At 37.4% G+C, this 20,613-nt stretch overlaps 1 protein-coding gene across 41 annotated transcripts in view; it reads left to right on the forward strand.

Annotated features, from left to right (window-relative positions):
• SLMAP (sarcolemma associated protein) overlaps positions 1-18,556 on the forward strand; it is a 77,402-nt gene extending 58,846 nt beyond the window's left edge. For 26 of the 41 annotated variants that reach the window (XM_059856429.1, XM_059856438.1, XM_059856448.1 and 23 more), the window contains 7 exons: positions 4,113-4,235; positions 4,815-4,889; positions 8,758-9,078; positions 9,908-10,025; positions 10,339-10,510; positions 11,924-12,058; positions 16,617-18,556. In XM_059856429.1, coding sequence (XP_059712412.1) covers positions 4,113-4,235; positions 4,815-4,889; positions 8,758-9,078; positions 9,908-10,025; positions 10,339-10,510; positions 11,924-12,058; positions 16,617-16,706 — 1,034 coding nt within the window. In that variant the 3' untranslated portion in view covers positions 16,707-18,556. Of the gene's footprint in view, positions 1-4,112; positions 4,236-4,814; positions 4,890-8,757; positions 9,079-9,907; positions 10,026-10,338; positions 10,511-11,923; positions 12,059-15,516; positions 15,607-16,616 lie in introns of all 41 variants that reach the window. The other 15 variants (XM_059856431.1, XM_059856433.1, XM_059856443.1 and 12 more) reach the window with 3 other exon arrangements.
• Positions 18,557-20,613: the final 2,057 nt, after the last annotated feature.

A 20,613-nucleotide genomic window follows, 5' to 3' on the forward strand; every position in this document is an offset into this window, starting at 1 on the left:
ACTGTATTTGGAATGATGGCTGAGGTTTAGCTTTGAGATTTGTTTCTATAAATTTAAAATTTTTATTGGTTTTTATGCATTGAAGGGATATACTTAATTAGAAGCTGATATTTACATATTCATTACTGAAGATTTCTGTGGCATAATGAGTTATTACATTTAGCCTATTGAAAATCATTTTATGCCTCTTCAACAATTAGAAACTTGATAAGATCTGTAAAATTAGGCTTCTATTGGGATCACAAGTAAAGAATGTCACAGTTCTTTGTGACTCAGGAAAAAAAGGAAACCATAACGGAACGTAGGAGACCTGTAAAAGAGCTTTTCTCTGCAATTGTTTACACTCCCTAATTTTATGACAGAAAGGCTTCCAAAAGTTGCACAAATTACTTTTGCTGTTTGGCAATGTGTATAAAATTGAGTTTGATGTTTCCCAACGGACATCAGTACAGCAGAGCAGTTTAAAAAGGAGGGTTTGAGACACTGGGCATGTCCCGTTGGGGGTTTGCCCTAATATCTGCAACTAATAACAAGTATGTTCAGTGGCTTTCCATGCTAGAAGGTAGAATTTGATAGTTTTGTTTGTAGTGATTGTAATAGTCTTATTTTTTGCTATGAAACTGAGGTTGGCAGCAACTTTTCCTCTTGAGGCTATTTATGGGCCTTCCTATTTTGCTGTCACGAAACCATTAAAAAATATCTGTGCAATGAATCATTTGCCCTTTTAATTTTTATGAAGAGTCTATAAACCCACAGTTTTGTTTGAGTTTTTTTTCAGAGACCAACTTCATGTGCCTGACTTTGTCCTAAAAAGGGTCTGATTTGCCTCAGAAAGGTTTTCAAGTGGCCTTGTTATGCAGCCGTATAATTAAGGAAGAGTGAGAATATTTTTGATCTGGTGGCTGTTTGGAATGCAGAAAGGCTGCTGGAAAAGGCAGAGCTTTTGTTGAAATTTACAAAAGAAATTAATGGAACAGGAAAATCTACAGCAGCTTCTGGTTGCTGTAGATTCTTCCAAGCATTTTCCATCAAAATTTTTTTAAGTGCATTCAGAATTTGATTTAAGTTTCTACAAGCCAGAATCTGGCAAGGAGGGGAAGAGGGGAAGTTGTGACAGACTACTTGGCTTTGTTTTTTCCCCCCACAAGGTGAATGACTTTATTAACCATTCATACCAGTTCCCTGGACACTTCTGTTTAAACAGGCTGTTTGTGACTACTTATTGCCAAGTTAAGGGCAGGTAAATGTTAAACAGATGGAAAAGAGCAATAAATGTCATTGGAAGACTGGTAATCTTGTTCTTACCAATGTCCCTGTGTTTTCATAGTAATTGCAAGAGTGATCCCTGGAATCCTAGCAGGAAATGTTGCAGCTGAGGATTTGCTGAATAGTGGTAATTTACATAAGAAATTTGAAAATCAGCAGTGGTCTGTCAGCTCAGAAAGTTTGGGAACCATTGTTTTGTCAGAATAACCAGATACTTTATTTTAAATATATGATGCAGTTTCCTTCATGTGGATCTTATGAAGCTAAAAAAAATCTCAGGGTTGTAATTGTTGTGTCTGACTTCACCAGAGTACCCTGAAAATTGTCTTCTGAATAACCTGAGAAATCCTGCAAAATTCTGAAGGTGAACTTTTAGAAGTGAGGCTTGAAGAAATACCAGGCTGCTCAGAAAGTTGATTCCACAGGCCAGGCACATACAGATAAAGGATCGGTTAAGACCACAGCCTGAGTGGGCTTCTGTATTATCTCTGTTATTAAAAAAAAAAAAAAAAATTGTTAAAAAAAGTTTTTTAAACAATTTTAAAAGTACCATTAGAGTCAATATTAAGGGTAGCCTCACTGTATTTGCGTGGGAAACAAAGATCAGAGATTGAAATTTTCCATGAGGTGGAAAAAATGAATGAGGAAGAAAAAATGCTGTATTTGACCTTTTTTATTTAATCCTTTCTGGCACCTTGTTGTAATTAATGGTAACTCCTTAGCCTTCTCTGAGGACAGTTTGTGATGTGAATTTACTTCTAAAGGGAACTCATTCTAAGCATGATGATATTTAGTAGTTTTATTGTTTGTAAATAGGGCAATCCTACTTACTGAAGAAGTACTTCACAAAACTAGAATTAGCACCAAAACTGTATTTGCTTTGAACTACCAGACAATTTTCAGTTTGGGTAAGACTAAAAAGCAAATATTTTATTGTGCTTATATTTCTTGGCTTTTGATTTAGAACCATGGCAGGCCCATGGAAATTCCCCTTTTGTGTTGATGTAGGAAAGAGTTTACCTCTCATCTCTTTTGAAGCAGTACTGTCTTTTATGATGTGTGCTTTCATTGACTAGAAAACACTGCCACTATAAAAGTTCATTTAGGGTGTCTGTTGTTGGATTTGAGACACTGCTTCTTTATCAGGCGTGATTTGAGCCTAATTTGTCAACTTCCTCATCCATTTCTTCTGAAAAGTCTCATTAAAGAGGGTTGAAAGTCTAATTACTCTAAATCTTTATCCATGAGAAGCTAAGAACAAAACATGTTCAGTAAAGAGAAACTTGGATTTAGAGCTAATAAACCATAAAACAAAGTATTTGGATGGAATATGTAGTCCTCTCTGTTCTTTCTGCTCTCATAATTTTGTTCTGAAAAAGTCTAAAAGCACATGTGTGTTCTCAGCTCTGCTCAAACCCACCAGTTCATTACTGTGAGAGCAGGAAAAACAGCCCCTTAGAGAGATCCAGTATGAAGACTTTTGCATGATTTGCTAAACAATTTTTTTAAGAGAGCAAGAAAAAAAAATCTATAATTACTTTATTGATAACATATACAGCTATATAAGAATGTCAAAAGTATAATGATGAGCTAAATTATAGTTTCTTTTTATTTCTTTCCTTATTTATGCAAAGTCCAGACAAACCAAAATAATATTTTTTGCTAAGCCTTTATCTTAAATCCATGTGGTCTGTAGTTGCAGACATTTATTGACCAGGTAACTGTAACCCTTTTTTTCCACCCTCTCCCATGATACACAGCTGGAATTCTTTCACCAATTTCCTTCCTTTACCTTTCTCACCAAACAAGCTTTATTTCAAGTTTTAGCCCTCTACCTGTAGAGTTCATTAGTGCTTTTTGTGCCTACTGAAAGATCAGTTTGTGCACAGACACTGCTTAAGGAAAATCTAATAAATGAGCGTTTGCTGGATGCTGTTCCTGGCTTTGCAGATGCCTGCAGGCTGGAGTGTTCCTGCATCTAATTTCTAGATGTGTGCCCATTAGAGGACACTGCTCTTAGTAACCAGTACTTAGTTTTCCTCTTTTAACTTCAGCTGTAAAAGTATTTTATTTTCTGTGACTGCGAGTCATCTCCTGTAAGCCCAAGAGGCATTTAATATGTGTTTTAGCTAATGCAAAACTTATGGGGAAGAGCAAATATTTTTATTTAGAGTTTAAATAATGTGCATAGATTTATGATCAGATTAAAGACATACCTAATATTTTAAGATGCAGTTAAAAAAAATCAAGTACAATATTTATCTTACTATTTACTAAGGCCATTAAATGAAATAAGGAGCTTGGAATTTTCTTCTTTTTCTTGATTTTATTTTAGGAAATTTCCCCAAATTTTTCCTTTCCTTGTTTGTCCCCAGAGGGAGAGGGGGAGGCTGAGCCTGGCAATGCAGTGGGTGGGTGGCAGTAGTGAATCATGGAATAGCAGCTCTTGCCTGAGCCTGTGCACTGAGACAGGCTTTAGGGCAGCTTCCTTTAAAGAGACAAGTTGTAAATACAGTCAGGGGTTGTCTTAGGCTTTGTTGTTCCTTGTTTTTGTCAATACAGAAGTCGTTGCCAATTTATACAGTGTTTTTTAAAACTCTCTTATTCTTCCTTGAAAACTTTTGTTTTCTATTGCATGTTATGTGTAATGAATGCTTTAAGGTTTGCATATGGTTTACTACTTTAAAAAGTATTTTAATATTTTTGCTAATATTTGCCTAATCTAATTTTGAGTTTACTTTAACTAACTTTTGAAGATTTGAGTAAAAAGTTGCCAGTCAGCACATGGCAGTGCAAATGAAGCTGTTATACCAACTTATGATTCAAAGAAAATGTTCTTTTATCAGATGAATTGCAGGGTGCACAATCAGAGACTGAGGCTAAGCAAGAGATTCAGCAACTGCACAAGGAGCTGATTGAAGCCCAAGAGCTAGCTAGGACAAGTAAACAAAAGTGCTTTGAACTTCAAGGTGAGACCCAGATCAACTTGGTTCTGTAGGGTATTCATGAAAATTGTATATATCAGGTAGTTCAAGATAAACCAACATGTTTTCATAGTATTGAATACATCCTTGAACCCAGTAGATCTCATCCATATTTCAGTTAGATGATGGATGTAATTGAATGTCTTCAGTGGTAGCTCTTTGTTAGATCATCCTATCAGCTATGTAGCTCTATTGTTTTTAAGAGGAAATAGTATAATTCAGTTTAATTGCATATTGTTCAGTATTCATTAGGGGTTATATTTACAACATTTATTTTTCCTTCCTCTCACACCAGTTTGCATTTAGCACACATGGAGTTTTCAGATCAGGCAACAGACTGTATCCATTTCAAATTAATTGTAATACTACCACAATAATGGAATGATGTCCTAGTATTAACTTTTATTAAACTACTTACAGTTTTACTACCTTTGATAACTTCCTGAAGTAATATGTTTGTTTAATCTTTTCACTTAAGGAGAGATTGTGACTAAAATTAATTACACCGGTGAAATTCATGTTACTAACAAAAACTCTTGGGCACATTTTCACTTTCATTTGTAGCTCTCTTGGAAGAAGAGAGAAAAGCATATCGAGTGCAAGTTGAAGAATCCAACAAGCAAATAAATGCTCTGCAAGGTAGGAATTTTTTCTCCCAGTCTTTAGGGAAACTATATAGTTTTGGCTGTTTCTGTGGCATCATAGTCACTAAGAAAGGAAAATGTTTAGTTGAGTATATGTTTTAAATCTGATTTCTTTCACCATATCTTTGAATGTTGTTTGCAATGTTTCCTTTAATTTCCTATGATTGTAATAGTAACTTAAAAAATGCAAAAGATGTAATCTGTAATAGGTACCTCTTGTTCATCTCTCTTTAGTCTTTCTCATTTCTAAATGATCCAGGGATTCTTACTGTGGCTGCCTTGAGAGCACTCAGGAGTTTTAGGTGTTTTTGTGCTAGTCAGTCTCTTCACTTCATTATAGAATCCTCTTAAAGGAATTTTTCATCTAGATCCACATCCAGCATCAGAGCATCATTGAGCATCAGAGCATGCAGTAAAGTTGCTGCAGCAGAGACCTTGTCCCTGCCTTTTTGAAAATGGATATAATCAATTGTGCTCTTTTCAGCCCAAAATGGATACAGCAGGACTAACCCATGATTTACACAACTTCTGAGTCACATGTGCTGTATCACATTAACTTCTCATCCATGCGTGGGTGAGCTCATTGGTAAGAGTCAGTCAGTCTGTCCAGCCTTAAGGTCAAAAAAGGCTATCTGATGTTGTCATTTCCTTAGAGCAAGTGTTAGTTTGAAGAGCAACTCAGGTACTGAGTCTGACAAAGCTCAGGAGCTTCATCCTTGGGTTTTGTCAGCATATCATTTGCTTTGGACCCAAAAATGTCTGGAAGGCAAATGAGCAGACAGGCAGGTGGACTGACAGTCCTGACTTTCTAAGGAAGTCAAAATAGCCCTAGAAAATTATTTTCTGGGCAGTAGTTTGTTGGATAATGTGGCACTTGTCATGTACTAGTTACACTGAAAACCTTCTGTAATAGCTTTGTTTTATGTGACTGTCAGCAAAGAATCTTTACATTTTCTGTCATTGCTGTTGTACAAAAGAGAAGCTTAAAGAATGCTCATCTTCAGAATGAGAGGAGCAATTTAATTTTGAGTGTTATCTTGCTAATAATGAGAATTCTCCAAGTAGCAAATGCTGTAACAGAAATGAGAAAATATTCTATAGTTATTTCTCTGCCCCAAAAATTTTTTTTTTTCCCTAAAGAGAGAGAATGAAAGTAGAAACTTGAGAGAGCCAAACTTAATTGCAGAATTCCTCTTCTCCTCTTCTCAATTCAGTACTTTTTTGTTTTCTGGATCCTTCTCAAGAGAGGTCTTGCTAATGTTTCCTCCTCTCTCTGTTGTAGTTCAGAATGTTCACTGTGTGCTTTGCTGCTTCCCAAACTTTTAGGGTGTGACACATCTCATAGTTTGGGAAAAGCTGTCAGGATTCTCCCTTGGCAGCCCCTGTGAACTTCAGGGGAGGAAAAAAAAAAACAATTGGCAGCTTCATGAAGTAACATTTCTAGAAGTATTTTCAGGGAATCAATGTTTTAGGCCAGCCAGTGTTGTTGGCTTTGTTTGTGATAGAGAAGAGAAAGTGCCAGAGAAGCAGCTGAGGTCATGTCTCTGCATGTCAGGTTCATTAGATGAACACATAGGTAGAGCAAGGAAATTCAAGTACCTTGTTGCTCCTTATTTAAAAAAAGTGAAAGAAGCAAAGCATTCAGTTTAGATGAGGTAATGGCTTACATAAACGAGAGATGTAATGGAAGTTTTCTTTCTAATTGTCCTCTCAAATTATATCCAATGCTTCAGAAACCATTCCCATATTGTTAGTAGTAACTTTCCTGTCTAAGTTGTTTCTACAACTCCACCTAACTTAGAACTTGTGTGTGTCTTTGGATTTTCAGTCCAAGGCTCTGCTTGTTTTCAGGCCTGAACATATAAAGGGAGAGTTGTTCATCAACAGCATGCACAGGATAAAAATTCACATTTCTTTGAAATGCTGCCAGCACCAAGAAACAGGAGTTTAGCTTGGCTTGATGAAGAAAATACTATCAGAAAGACATGGCTTGCATTCCTTTGCTCAGGCACCTGCTGTATTAGCAAGTAGTTCTTTGTGTTCTTGTGCATATTATTTTGGTAGGTTAAAGGCTTCTAATGCAAGGATACATGAAAAGGCAATTGTTGATGTATCATGTGGTTTTGCACTGTCAGATTGTTCTCACCCACTTCTTCCTTTGCTTTCTGTTAGTATAAGCCTGTAGAAATTACTTTCAAACGAGGTCATAGTAAGCCTCATTTTGCTCATATTTATTTCAAAATTCATCATGCTGCAAATGTTTTTGTTATGGAACAGACTGTTTCATCTTACACAGAATTGCCATGAAATTAATTTGCTATTAATAGATCTATATATCTACAATAGCTCTTAGGTATTACAATAACTACCATATTTTTCCCCATTATGTCTTCTTCCTTCAAAGTGGGGAATTGGGTAATTCATAGGTTCTTTTGTGTATTTAATGAGATAAATGTCTTGCTGGAGCCTGTTTAGAGGAGGGCAAAGAAAAGGTGGATTCTTCTTCATTGCACAACAACTATGTTACATCAGCAAAGTTCCTAGATTGTACCAGTACATGAATTCTTTCTGTATTGCTGCATATGTAGCTACTGAAAAACACCAAGTGTAATTGTCATGGAGGTGCAAGTCTCTTTTGAGTGACTGTGATGCTCTATCAGTTTACAGCAAGACTCACTCACATTCTTCCTGTCATGTTCTGTAATGGATTGAGATGACAAAAATAAATACAAGTAACCTAGGAAGATTACTTAGCCTTGGTTATCCTCCCTCTGCTTTTCACTGTCCTTGTTTTGCCCTTGGATTCTGAAACATACAACTTTGAATTTGTAATCATGACCCTCTACAGTATCTTACATTAGATTTTCAAATGCTCTTAAGAATTTTACCTTTTCTTCTCAGAATAATTTTTTATTAATTTAATAATTGCTTTTTTGCATGTTGAAATCAGTGAAATACATTTCTTTTAAATAAGTGAAATAGAACAACAGCAAATTAAACACTTTGCTCCCATCAGTGTTATAACTGTAGTTCTCTTGCTCTTTCATACTTCCCTTTCCTCTGCACTGTACTTTTTTTTAAACTGTTTGCACTGGATTCTGTTTGTGTATGTTTCTAGGAAAACCTGCTCTGAGATGTCTTTAGCAATGAAAGGGTTTTAGGTGGGAATAATTTGTAAGGTTTGCTTTGTACAGAAGTGTCAAGTAGCCTCATGTGTATGTGACTGCTGCACATTTACAGTGAGCTGTAAATGCTAAAGGACCTTCTAGCTCAGTGTACATGCTGTAGCTGTCCCTTTCAATTTAAAATTCATCTTGTGCTTTTAAAAATGCTTTTTGCCAAGAAATAATGTCTGTTTCCTCTACTGCATGTTGAGAACAAAGTAGAAATTATTCTGTCTCAAATATTTATAGCCATCACAAGTTAACTGCTGAACAGGCAAACATTTCCAGTGTAGCTTTGCAAATGTTTGGCTTGTGACAGAAGCTTTCTTGCTTTTCCTTTTGTCCCTGAAAGCCCCAATGTCCTTGTCCTCTAATACTTGTTTTGCTTACAGTGATGTTGGATCTAAATCTTGTTTCAGATTTTGGAAAGTTGCTTTGGTATCACATGCAGAGCCCAGCCTCGTCTAAGAAAGCTTTGTCCAGACATAATTTTTTCTTCTTTTTGACTCTCTCTATTACATGACCCACATACTTGCCTCTTTAAGGATACAGTATTTGACAGGATAAATATATTTTTTCAATTGCATTAGGCTTCTTTAGCCCTGTTAAATATCAATGTGTTGAGAAAGGGAGGTAAGGTTTTTAGGTTTTTTGTAAAAACAGTTTGAAAAAATATTGACATGAACGTCTGCTTTCCAGCTCAGTTGCGAAGGTTACAAGAAGAAATTGAGAATCTTCGCAAGGAAAAGGAGAATGAAATTTCAGCCACTCGAAATGAACTAGTCAGTGCTCAAAATGAGATTCTGTCACTTCAAAAAGTAGCAGAAAGAGCAGCCTCAGAACGAGACACAGATATTTCTACCTTGCAAGCTGAGCTGCAGACGGTGCGGGCGGAGCTGGACCGCTGGAGGAACGATGCCTCGGATTATGAAAAAGAAATTGTCAATCTGCAATCCCGGTTTCAGCTCAAGTGCCAGCAGTGTGAGGAGCAGCAGAGGGAAGAGGCCTCTCGCCTGAAAGGTACTTGTTTGAAAGGATGTCAGAGCATCCTGCTCTGCTACCAGAGCATCCTGCTCACTGTGGTGGATGCCAGTTACTCAAATCACTACTTGGCTGACCCTTTGTGGTCATTTACTCTGTGTGTGTGTGTGTACACACACTGTATGTATTTATCTGTGTGCACCAAGGCCTGTGGTGTTACAAAAGACATTTTGCCTGCTTCATTAAACACTTACTGTCAATTATGCCTAAACTAACTTATGCCTAAATTACTCTTTGACATCAGTAGACCAAGTGTAATTCCACTTAGAAAAGATGGAAAACTTTTACAGTTTGAGGGGTTCATACTGCCAGAAGATTTCCAAGAGGACTTGTGTAACTTCTCTGTAGTTTATGGCTGTTAAGGGGGAGCTCCTGACTTTTTAATTCTACCAAAGTGTCACTAAAGCTTATTGCTTAAAGCATTCTTTTCCTCATAACAGAGGCATGGTATTAGTGATTCTCTTGCTATTTTCAAGCCTTAGAAATTATTTTCTTCAAATATACTTTTCTACCACTGTTTCTAAAATACTAGAGTTGACCAATAAAAAGACTGTTTTTTACTTCTTTGTACCTTAGAAAAAGCTTTAATGAAAAAAGTAACTTGTCAGGCACTGGCTCATAAACCACATAACAGTAGAAGATATGTAATGTTTTACAGGTGCTCATGAGAGAATTCATGTGATATGATTACAAACAAGTATATTTGAGATTTACAGCTGATACCAGCTTTTCCTCCATTTATTAGCTGGTGTTCCTTGAAGTAGTCATGAAATAATTTTACTTAATTGAATTAACTTATTCATTGCAGATGAACTTGAAAAGTTGAAGGCAGAGTGGATCGCTCTGGAAGCTGAATGTGCTAAACTGAGGAAGGAAAATAGTTCACTTACATCTGAACTTCAGCGACAAGAGAAGGAGCTTTCTAGGTAAGGGCACAATGTTTGTCTGGGGGGTACCACAGCAGCTGAAGAGTTTTGATGGTGGTGGTTTTTCTTTTCAAAAGAGATACTAAGTATTAGTTATACACAGCAAGCTGTGGACATATATTTAAAAGCAAGACCATGGCCAGCCTTTTGTGTCAGCATTCTGTCTAGGGAGGCAATAATGGTCTGTGTTTCTGTGATTGCTCTAAGCTGATATTTACACATCAAAACCAATGTGTTAAACTTTCAAGGGTGAAAAGTGCCAGTTTGTGTACATTTAAAATGCATAAGGAATCAATTGGGTTTTGTTTTTCAGCTCTCAGAAACAGAGTTTAGCACTAACCAGCGATATAAGTGTTCTTGAAATGTCTCGGAAGGAACTTGAAAATCAGATGGGATCATTGAGAGAAAAACATCAGCGGGATGCAGCCAGTCTGAAAACTCAACTCAGTGAAGCTGAAAGTCAAGCAAAAGATTTTCAGAAAGAGGTAACGTGAACTATTTCCATTTTGCAATAATGTAATGCCCAATGACTGACCTGTTTAAGCTAAAAGAAAAGGGACTTGTAATTCTTTGCTTTTTTTAGTAAATAATTTTTTTCACATGTTTATTACAAGCAGTTTAAATGGTAGCTATGAAAATATAAACTGGGAGTCAAATCTAAAAGGAAAGACTTCAGGTAAATACGTGTGTTCTTTGAGAACTTCCTAAACTTTACTTAAATACATTATTGTAGTGAATTTACTTTTAAGATGTTCAGACAGGTAAATCATTATTCAGAGTCTTCATGAACATCGTGGTCCAGCGTTTCTTTAGCTGTTATGAGTCAAAGTTAATTTTCAGAGTCTAATCTTCCCAGTTAGATTTGAACTCTTCTATTTGGCAATGGGACTACATATTCTTTACAAAGATCTTTTATCTTAATGGATTTGTAAGTGCATAAGGAAGAGTCAGCATTCTGAGCATGATATTAATCTGCCTGGCCTCTGAAGATTATGTCTGCCAGGCGGCCATGGTCTCCAACACTTACTTGCTTCCTCTTATGAACATTTTGAATGTTTCTCCAGTCACTGCTCTTAGTTTCTTTTGCAGTCCTTTTGTTTACTCCATGATTAATTCATCCATGTCACATTCCTTACCATTCTCAGAATCTGAAAATCACAGTTGTCTTAATCTCTGTTTTGTAATCAGATCAGTATTTGTAAAGATGCCTCATCTTCTAAATTTGTGGTGAATGCCAGTACTGAAGGTCATTGGTTCTGTCCTTACTAAGCCCAGTCAGGAAGACTGCTAGAATAGGAAAAATGGAATGTGGGTTTGAAAAAGGAAAAGCTACCCATTCTGTAGGAGCATGTCACATTCACCCAGTACTGTTTGTACTTGACACACACTGAGGATTGTGGCATGACAGTAACAAGGCATAATTTTTTTTAATGCCTGCCTTGCTCTTATGTTTGAGTTTACTGTGTGGGAAGAGAGTTTGATTTACTTCATACAGAGTGTTGAATTTTGCACCTATCAGAGGGGTGTAAGCTACAGCCTAGATGTAAGACCACTATTCAAATGTGAAGGACTCCTTGTTCCCCTATTTCTTGTTTCATCTCTGTAGTTTTTACAGTCCTTTCCAATATGATAATGAATAATTGGTATGAGAGATTAAGGCTTTGCATTTACTTTGTATTTCCTTGGGTTTAGTAGTTGTAGCCCTGCGAAGCTGGGCAAAAAAATTTTAATTTAGAAAAAAAGGAAATCTAAATTCTACCCTGCTTTTATGAAAAGAGTGCACTGATGCAAGGCAAGTTGATCTAGGCAGATGACAGCCAAGGAAGCAGTGTGCTAAGCAGATGTCAGCATGTGCTGGGTATCCAGGGGTCCACAGATTGTTCTCTCTTTGTCTTTAGTATGAAAGAACACAGACTGTGCTCTCAGAGCTGAAGGCCAAGTATGAGGTGGCTGAACAACAAAACCAGTCACTCACGGAGGAGCTCAAACAGTGTAAAGAAAACCTGAAGCTGCTACAAGAAAAAGGAAACAATGTAAGTCTGTACCAAATGTGTGGGGAAGTCAGTTTATGATGCTGGCAATTCTGTTGAGTGAAGGAATATGGAAGAGTCAAATAGAAAAGGATGGACTTTTAAAGAAAAAAGCTGGGTACCATATTATGCAAAATTCTATTTTAGTCCTACCTGTGCAGATTTGCAGACCTTTACACTGTTACAATTACACAGGAAAGTTAAATTTACAGTTGCTTGACAGTTTTAAGTATGTCCTTAGATACCTGCTCTCTTGAAAGTATGTGGCTTAAATACTAGTGAACCAGAACTAAGTAAAATTTTCTGATTTCCAAGAATGATACAGGGGAAATAGCTGACAAACCTATATCCAAATGAATTGAGAAAACCTTTTCAAACTGCTCTCATTTTATTAGTAATGATTACAATGGATGTTCCCACCTTACTCTTGCTTATGCTTCTTAACTATGGTTATTTCTGGTGGGCTCATGCTTTAAGCAGTAAAGCTGAACTGTCCTTTCTAGCCACTAATGAAAACAGTGCTTTCTGGTTTTCAATTTGTTTGAGAGGTTGTATCATTAGAACTGAGTAGCCAGCTAGAGACAACTTTTTATTTTACTGAGATTCTGAAATCTTCCAATCATTAAGGGTGTGGCAGACAGATTATAAAGTGGTCATAGCCTTATTTTAGATCCCTTACTACCCTGGGAGGGGCTGGCTTTGTCTTCCTGTACTGCCTCTGTGGCCAGAGCAGGGTGAGCAGCTCCTGTAATGAACAGTACAAAACAGGAGGATAATGAATGCTCTGTAACAGACTTTAGCAAACTGTTTCTCTGACTACAAGGAAAGTTGTACAGGTCATATCCTCTAAATCAGCTGGCTGCTGGATGCCTAAAGTTTGTATGAATATTTTGCCATAATTAATTCTTGAATATAAACCTTGAACATCACGGAGCTGTCAAAGATGTAAAGAATTCAAAGCCTTTCTCACTTTTTTCAGACATATTTTCAGGAATACGATTTCATCATTCTCTTGGAACCTGATTCTTGTTTAGGATTTTTCTGCAGTGCTCAGAGTTACTTGACTTACTTAAAGCAGAAGTCAAAAACAACCCCACTAAAACCCCACCCCATTTTAATAGAGAAAATCACACTGAATAAATAATGGCAAATGTGAGATTTTCTGCTCTGTTAAAAAGATTATTCTCAGAATCAAAATGATCAGTGGAAAAGGGGGAAAAGTAAAAGGTTGAAACACTGTGAAGGAAGTTGGAGCACCTGATAAAAGTGGAAAAACCGAAAGGAAATTTTAGGGAGAATTAGAGGTGAGTATTTAAGTGAAAGCAGAAACCACAGCAGTTGCCAAAAGCTGCTTGCAGAAGAGGAGTTAATTGTGACAGTTGAAACCTGGAGGTCAGGGTGTGATGAAGAGCATCCTCCATATAAGGGCAAACTCACTGCTCACCAAACATTACTCACAGTCAGTAATGTAAAACATATCCATCTTGGGGATTGTTTCAAACATCATGGATACTGGGCTGAGTTCCAAGGTCAAATTTTTCAAGTACCATTGCCCCTTTATGCTGGAATCATTATCTGCTACTTCATTTCTGAGGACAGAAAGTGACTTCCCACTGTGGGATTTGTTCCTTTTTGCGGCCCATCTGTGTCTGAGTTTGCATATCTTCATATTCTAAAAAAAGATGCACGATTATTGAAGCACACAGTTAAAGGCTCTTTGACAATAGGGAGATTTGTTATGTATTGATAAGTTTGTGAGGGGAAAATCTAATAATTTGGAGGTGCCCTCATTGAATGTGATGGATATTTATCATTGGTTTCATTTGCCAAGAATGTATATAACTTGCAAAAATATATCTATAGAATTGTGCAGTGAATCATCAAATGTTAGAAAAGACAAGGCTTCTGTACTCCAGATATCATTTGGGATATCATTTAAATATTAAGTTTTAATATTTAAGTTTTACTTTAAAAAAAGATGGCAGTGTTGTGTTTTTGAAATGCTTAGCGGTGTGGTGTACACTTGTGTCTGCATGCTTGTAGCCACTGGTTACTTCCTGATGCGCTTTACACAACAGATTTCATGATCTGAATGGTTTGAGAACATCAGCTGCTCTGGTTGATTTAAACCTCTGGCACTTTTTGATCACTGGTGTGATTATTTCTGCCAACAGGCTTTCTGTGGGAAGGTGGCACTGTGATTCGTGGCACCCGTGACACAAAAATAATCCTGCATGAAAAAGTCTTCAATAGTTACACTTAATTTTTCTGTTAAGTATTTGCCTTGATTGAAAAAAAAAATTATTGAACAAGACTGGAATACTTTCTAATATTCCTGTATTTTGAACCATATTGGAGGTTCTATGAATCGGCGATTCCTACAAATTCATAGCAGGATGAGATTTTACTTACTAATCACAATGTTTTAGAAAAGTTAAGCATGAATTTATCATTTATTTATTTGACTGAACAAAATCAAGGTAGCTTCAGCACAAACAGTTTTAAAAATATTTGGCATGGTTTGACCTTAACCTCTGTGTGTCTTTGTGTGTGCACAAATATATAGAGTAGGATACAGAGAAAGCAGATGTCTTCCAAGGACAGATTAAAAAGCATTTAGGTCCATTTTTGCTTTTAATTTTTCATATCACAGATGGAGGCTGTTCTATCCAGAATGTGCAGTAGTTTCCATGAGTAGAACGCAGCTGAGAAAAAGTGTGGATGGTTCTGAGGAGGCCATAAGCTGGATGAACCCTGCAGTCTGGCCAGCTGCTGGTTTGGCCCAGCTGCAGCATTTGATCAATTTTCAGAATCACATGTGGTCACAAGGCTGCTGACCTGGCAGAGATGCTGAGCTTTGTGGTATCTCTGATAGATATGTGCTTCTCTGCATTTTAGTAACTGGATGTGGATTGTACAGTCACGTTACAATCTCACGGAAATGTCTGAACTACTGGGTTTGCCTGTGGACATAGCTGTAATTGATTCACTAATGGAGGAAAAAAGATTGTTTTTCCAGAGGCTGGTGATGGAAAATGGACAAGGCTAAGTAGCAAGGAATGAAGAAATAGCTGAAAAATCTAATATTTGGTGTGAGTCCATCTCTCAAGAAATCCAGATAGGATTTCCTCTTAGAAAAACTAAAACTAACTCTAAATAAGATACAGGCAAATCAGTTTAACATTCATATTGTTTTCAAGTGCTAAATTCCAAGTTGTGACAAGAGGTTTCTTGGAACATTTTCTGCTTACTTCCCTTTATTTTTAAACATCCCTGTTCATTTGAGTAGAATGGTGTACTAACTTTGTATACCAGATTAGATAATGCTGTAATGTGCTAGATGTCTTTAATACATTTCACTTAAAACAAAACTTACTGACTTATTTTCCCCTCTCTAAATCATCTTTACCTGATTTGATTTATAGCACAAAGTGATTTTTAATATCCCTTCCCTTCTTTAGCCTTCCATATTACAACCCGTCCCAGCCGTATTCATCGGCCTAATCCTGGCTTTCCTGTATTGGTGTTACGGCCCATTGTGGTAGCGAAAGGTACAAGCACTACTGTTCAGTCAATGTATGTTTGTCCCTCACCTGTTTGTGCCATTTCTGTATCAAATAGTGCATGGTGAAATGCTCACAGGTACTTCTTTACCTGAAGCAAACCCTTCATTTAATATACCATTCTGTTGACACTGATGAGCTGAGCAATCCACTAATCATTTAACATCTCTGAGATTTCTTGAATTCTAACAATGAATTTTGTTCTAACTGGTGCTTGAACGTGCCTCTTCTAACTCGGTCTCAGTTTGTCTTTAGCAAATGGGCTGCCTTTTGCACAATGCTGCGATCCTAGGGCTTGTAAGAAAACTTAATTGCTTAATTAACTATGAAAAATGAAGAGTTTGCCTCTAATAAAATTCAACAAGCTTTGGTTCCTATCTATGGACTAAGAAATTCCTCTCTGGCTCTAAACACTTTAATTTTTCTCACTATTGCTGATGGAAAGATGGGGAAAAAAAGACAAGAAATAGGTGGTTGGTTTGTATTCTGAATTCTCAGCTTGCATTTTCTCTTGTCTCTCAGTGTGTCCTCCTCTTAAAATGCCATTGTTGTCATGCAATGTTGTGACAGTCTGTTAAAAATGGTAGGATCTGCTACAAGCTAAGTCACAGATCTGGATTCAAACGGTCAAAAGTTAAAGATGTGCATAAACCTCTGTCTAGCCTTGACTTGGCATGAGCGATGTTTTAAACATCTCAAGCCTTGGCTCGTTCAGTGGCAGATTTCTCTGAGGTGTGTGCAGTAACAAACCTGGGAACACGGAGCTGCCAAGAGTCCTCCAGCCCATCCTCAGTCACGAAGAGCTGTGGAGTTCCTGTGCTAGAGGAACGTGGTTTGCTGTGGTGCTCCAGGTCAGGACTAGCCTGCAGCAGGGCTCCTGGGTGACATTGTAGTGATGCCTATCAACAGGTACTCAGGACTTGCAGGAACCACGAGGTAAACTGATTAGTATGAATTAGAACAAATATGATATTGATTTCTTTTTTCTCTCCACACAGAGACAATGGCCTTGGATGCCTGTGATGGCAGCTTTGGTTGCTGTAACAGCCGTGGTGCTGTACCCAGGCCTAACCAGAGCTTCTCCATGAGAACTGTTGTTGAATCCATACACCGTCCTCCCTTTAGAAGCTGGCAACATTCATATACTGAGGGAAAACAGATTAATTCTCTTCCTTTTTACCTCTTAATACAGCACAGCTCTGCGTGAGAACAGCAGTAGGGTCATTTGCTTTAAACTGTATAAAATGTATCTGTCTATAAAGAGGGAATAAAATTGTGATTCATCATTCTGTGAGCAATATTTTTGCTTACAACTTCATGCAAGTTTTAAATTAGTATGTTGGGATTCTGAATACTATAATGGTGGCCTAAAGCAGGCTTCTTGGTACCAAATTATTTATAATGGCTAGGGTTGTGGACACTGACTTTAGAATCTGATTGCTAGACTTAAGAGGAAAATACTGATTTGGACATCCAAGCCAAGTAACCTTGCAGATACTTGGGAAACAGATGCAGTGTGCTCAGTGCCTTTCAGTATGATCTATTTTTTTTTAAACTAGTGTATCATTTTACTTGCTGTTAGTCACTGAGCTGTTGGGAACAAGACTTAAAAAAACTTCTCTTACTACGCCTTTCGAAGGAAGCATATTTTTCTTTCATAAGGATTGCTTTATTAATGGGTTTTGGGAATAAACACAATTCATGTCCAGCCTTAAAGAGATAGAGATGCTGATGGTGAAGACCAGCCTAAAGTATTTAGTGTGAGCGTGTGCGAGTGTAAGCATGTGTGTGTTCTTGAGTGAACTAAGGTGTTTCTGGGAGCAAGTACTTGGTCATTTGATGGACATAGTGCATTGATTCAACTTATGTTAACTTTAGTTTGAATGTAATTTATTAAATTTCATATATTTAAAGAGATACCTTCTTTAAAAGTATGAATACCTTCTCACATATCACATGTATCAGTTTATTTTTTCAGTCATTTGATACCTTCTGACATGAGCTGGAGAAGCTCTTTAGAATAAGCTTTTGTGGACGTAACTTTGTTAAGAGAACTGCTACAGTACGTCTGTGATAGCTGAGAAAATCTAGATACATAAAATACTACGGAATTGGAATCATATACCTGACGAAGCATTGTCAGGTGAAGATGATTTTAATTTGGTAGTAAAATTTTGTGGCTCCTTATCACATGGCTGTAAGTATGATGCAGTGGTCCCCATTACAAAGTTTATTTTCCTTATCTAAGTACTATAACTATTGCTATTTGCTGACTTTTGGTGGGAATCACTGTAGTTAGTGCTGAATTAAATGTAGACAGTAGTTGTCTTGTTCAGCTCAACAGTTCTGTCAAAAAGTTTATTAAAGACTTAATATGTTAAAGAATGGTAAAGTAATATGGCTCTGCTGAAGGAAGCTTCAAAATAGGGAGGTAATCTCAGCAATTCAATTGGCTTTAAAGAATGTTATGGCAATCGACAGATAGTTTAAATATTTAAATAGAAATTTAGTATATAATTTACTTTGGGAGGTTTTAAGGGTCATTGTCCTTTAATTAAAGGTTCTATCTTAAGTTACATGGGATTTGCTAATGGGAGGATTATTAGTTGGAGAAAGTAGTCCACAAGTGACTTGTAGAAAATAACTATTGTCATTTAGTTCATTCATTTCATCCTTTTCATCCTTTTCAGTTGCAGGAAGCCACCCAACCACAGAACACTCGTATGCCAGTGGTACTTAGTACCTCTTGTATATAGGTTATTGCAAATATTGTTCTGAAATGCTTAACTTCAGAATTACATTTTTTTAAGTAATTAATTGTTTTAAATCTATTTTGTAAAGATATAAAAGTACAATAGAATTTCTGGAGTACAGATTAAACTATTTGCACTAACACACGTGATGTGCATGATTTAATAAAATAACTTTACTCTCCCTATGCATGTTTGAGTTGAATGTCATTTGAAAACAAGAGATTCATGCTAAGTTTCTTTTGCACTAGATATTGCCACAGTTACTAGGCACAGTGTCTGCAGCATGTCCAGTAAGAGCAAAAGACCTTTTTTTTTTTTACCTTTTATTTCACATTTGTGCTGTTTGAAGTTTTGGTCTAGCTGATCCCTCTGTCTGTGGTTTTCAGAAGGAAGTGGGGTAGGAGAGAGCCATGGAAGGCTTGGGAGCATATTGCCATGGAGGAGCAAGAGGTGTTGGAGCTGCAGGGTGGATGTGCCCATGGCAGGGGTGGTGAGATGGGAGGAGCAGTGGCTGCAGGTCCTGGGCAATAGAGGAAAGCCCTGCTGGGGGAAGGGAGCCTGATGCTGCCTCCTCACCTCTTCAGCATCTCAAACTCCCTGTTTGTCCCTGTTTCAGCTACTGTTTCTTTTGCAGTGGATTCCCTCCCCTCCTCCCTGCTGGTAGCCTGAGGAGGTGGAGCCTGGCAGAGCTGGGGGTCCCTGCCCTGGCAGCAGAGATGGTGCCAGGTTCCCTGGGGGCAGATGGAGGGGGCCCTGCACCACAGCAGGTCTGCCTGGGGCTTAATTTGTCCTTGTATTAAAGACAAATGTTGTGTTTTCCAAAATCTTTAGCACGTCAGAGAGCTGCAGTTTGAGGCTGAACATGGTTGTATTAAAGGAGAAATATTTCTAATTTCCTTACATGCATGTATGCATATTTATATTCTATACACAGGTGCATAATACACATTGCATGGGGGCTTGTGCTTACAAGTATACCTGTGGTTCCCTAATACAGTGCCTTTTCCAGGAGTTCTTGACATTTGCATGTTCAAAATGATGAGGAATGAGCTAAAATGCACAGTTCACTCTTCTGTTGTGAGAATCCCTAGAGAAGGGTTGGGTAACTGGGAAGGTGCTGTTCTTCAGTGCTTTGATACTAAAACACCAAGTGGAGTTATTTTGCAAGGACTCCTTGCACAAACCTTTCTGGTTTTTTATTGCTTTTTTTAATGGTAAATGTGTGTGCTCTTTTACATTCATATTTAGGTTCTTCTTTTGTTAGGCTTGATTAGCTGAGCCTTGGAGTTACTATACTGAGCAGCTTTTCACTCGTGTGAGATGCTCCACTTGTAAAACAAGTGCTCTGAGCTTGCACTGAAGTTTGAGGTTTTAAAAAGGTTCCTCATAGTAGCAAAGTTAGAGAGTTGTTTGTCAGTTGCTAGTTCAATTTGGAAGATTTATACTGAATCTTAGAATATCTAAACACTTCTTCAGATTTGTCCTGGTGTCTTGAGTGAGGCACCTTTTTTAAATTCTAAAAGAATTTACCTACGTGGGGACTACAATATCAGGCCTTTTATTTAAAAATACAAATATGTGAAAAATATAGTGTGATTTTCCTTGTAGCTGAATTAAATGTGTTCTTCCAGAGTCTTTGCCTCATCCTTTTTGCAGAATGTCTGGAGTTTTTTTGGTGCTAAATGGAGAATTGTGAGCCTGCACAATCTATTGCAAGAGTTCTCATGAAACAGTGAGAATTAGTATCAGAAAACTGATAGCTGAAGCAAAGGTAATCAGTCACCTGTGCATGTATTTTTGGGGTATATCCCTAGGTTATTTTTCTAATCAAGTCTTCTGAAGTATGTTACCTGTTCCAGATTTATGTGCTTTTAGTAAGATTTTGAATGTCTCCTGCCTTAATCCATAGGGTTCTGCCACTTGCAAGAATCATTTCTTTGGCTTGAATCTTTTCCATGACAAATCCACTGCCGAATTCATTCCACCAGCAGCATCTGAGTGCTCTAAAACACCAGGTCACCACTATGGCTTTTGGGAAGCCACTGTCCTTTGCACTGGCTCTGCAAGTGGGGCTGGCCAGGTTTCAGCAGGGGCCTTTTCTCCCCTCTGGCTGTTCATCCACCATTAGTGTTTCATTGGCAACTGCCTCAGAATTTTGAGTCTCCTGTTTGAGTCATCTATTATCAATAGCAATTGATCATAAAACAGAATTAGAAGCCATATTCTTCTCTCTTGCATATAC

The sequence above is a fragment of the Haemorhous mexicanus genome, chromosome 11 (genome assembly GCF_027477595.1).
Source record: "Haemorhous mexicanus isolate bHaeMex1 chromosome 11, bHaeMex1.pri, whole genome shotgun sequence".
NCBI lineage: Eukaryota > Metazoa > Chordata > Aves > Passeriformes > Fringillidae > Haemorhous > Haemorhous mexicanus.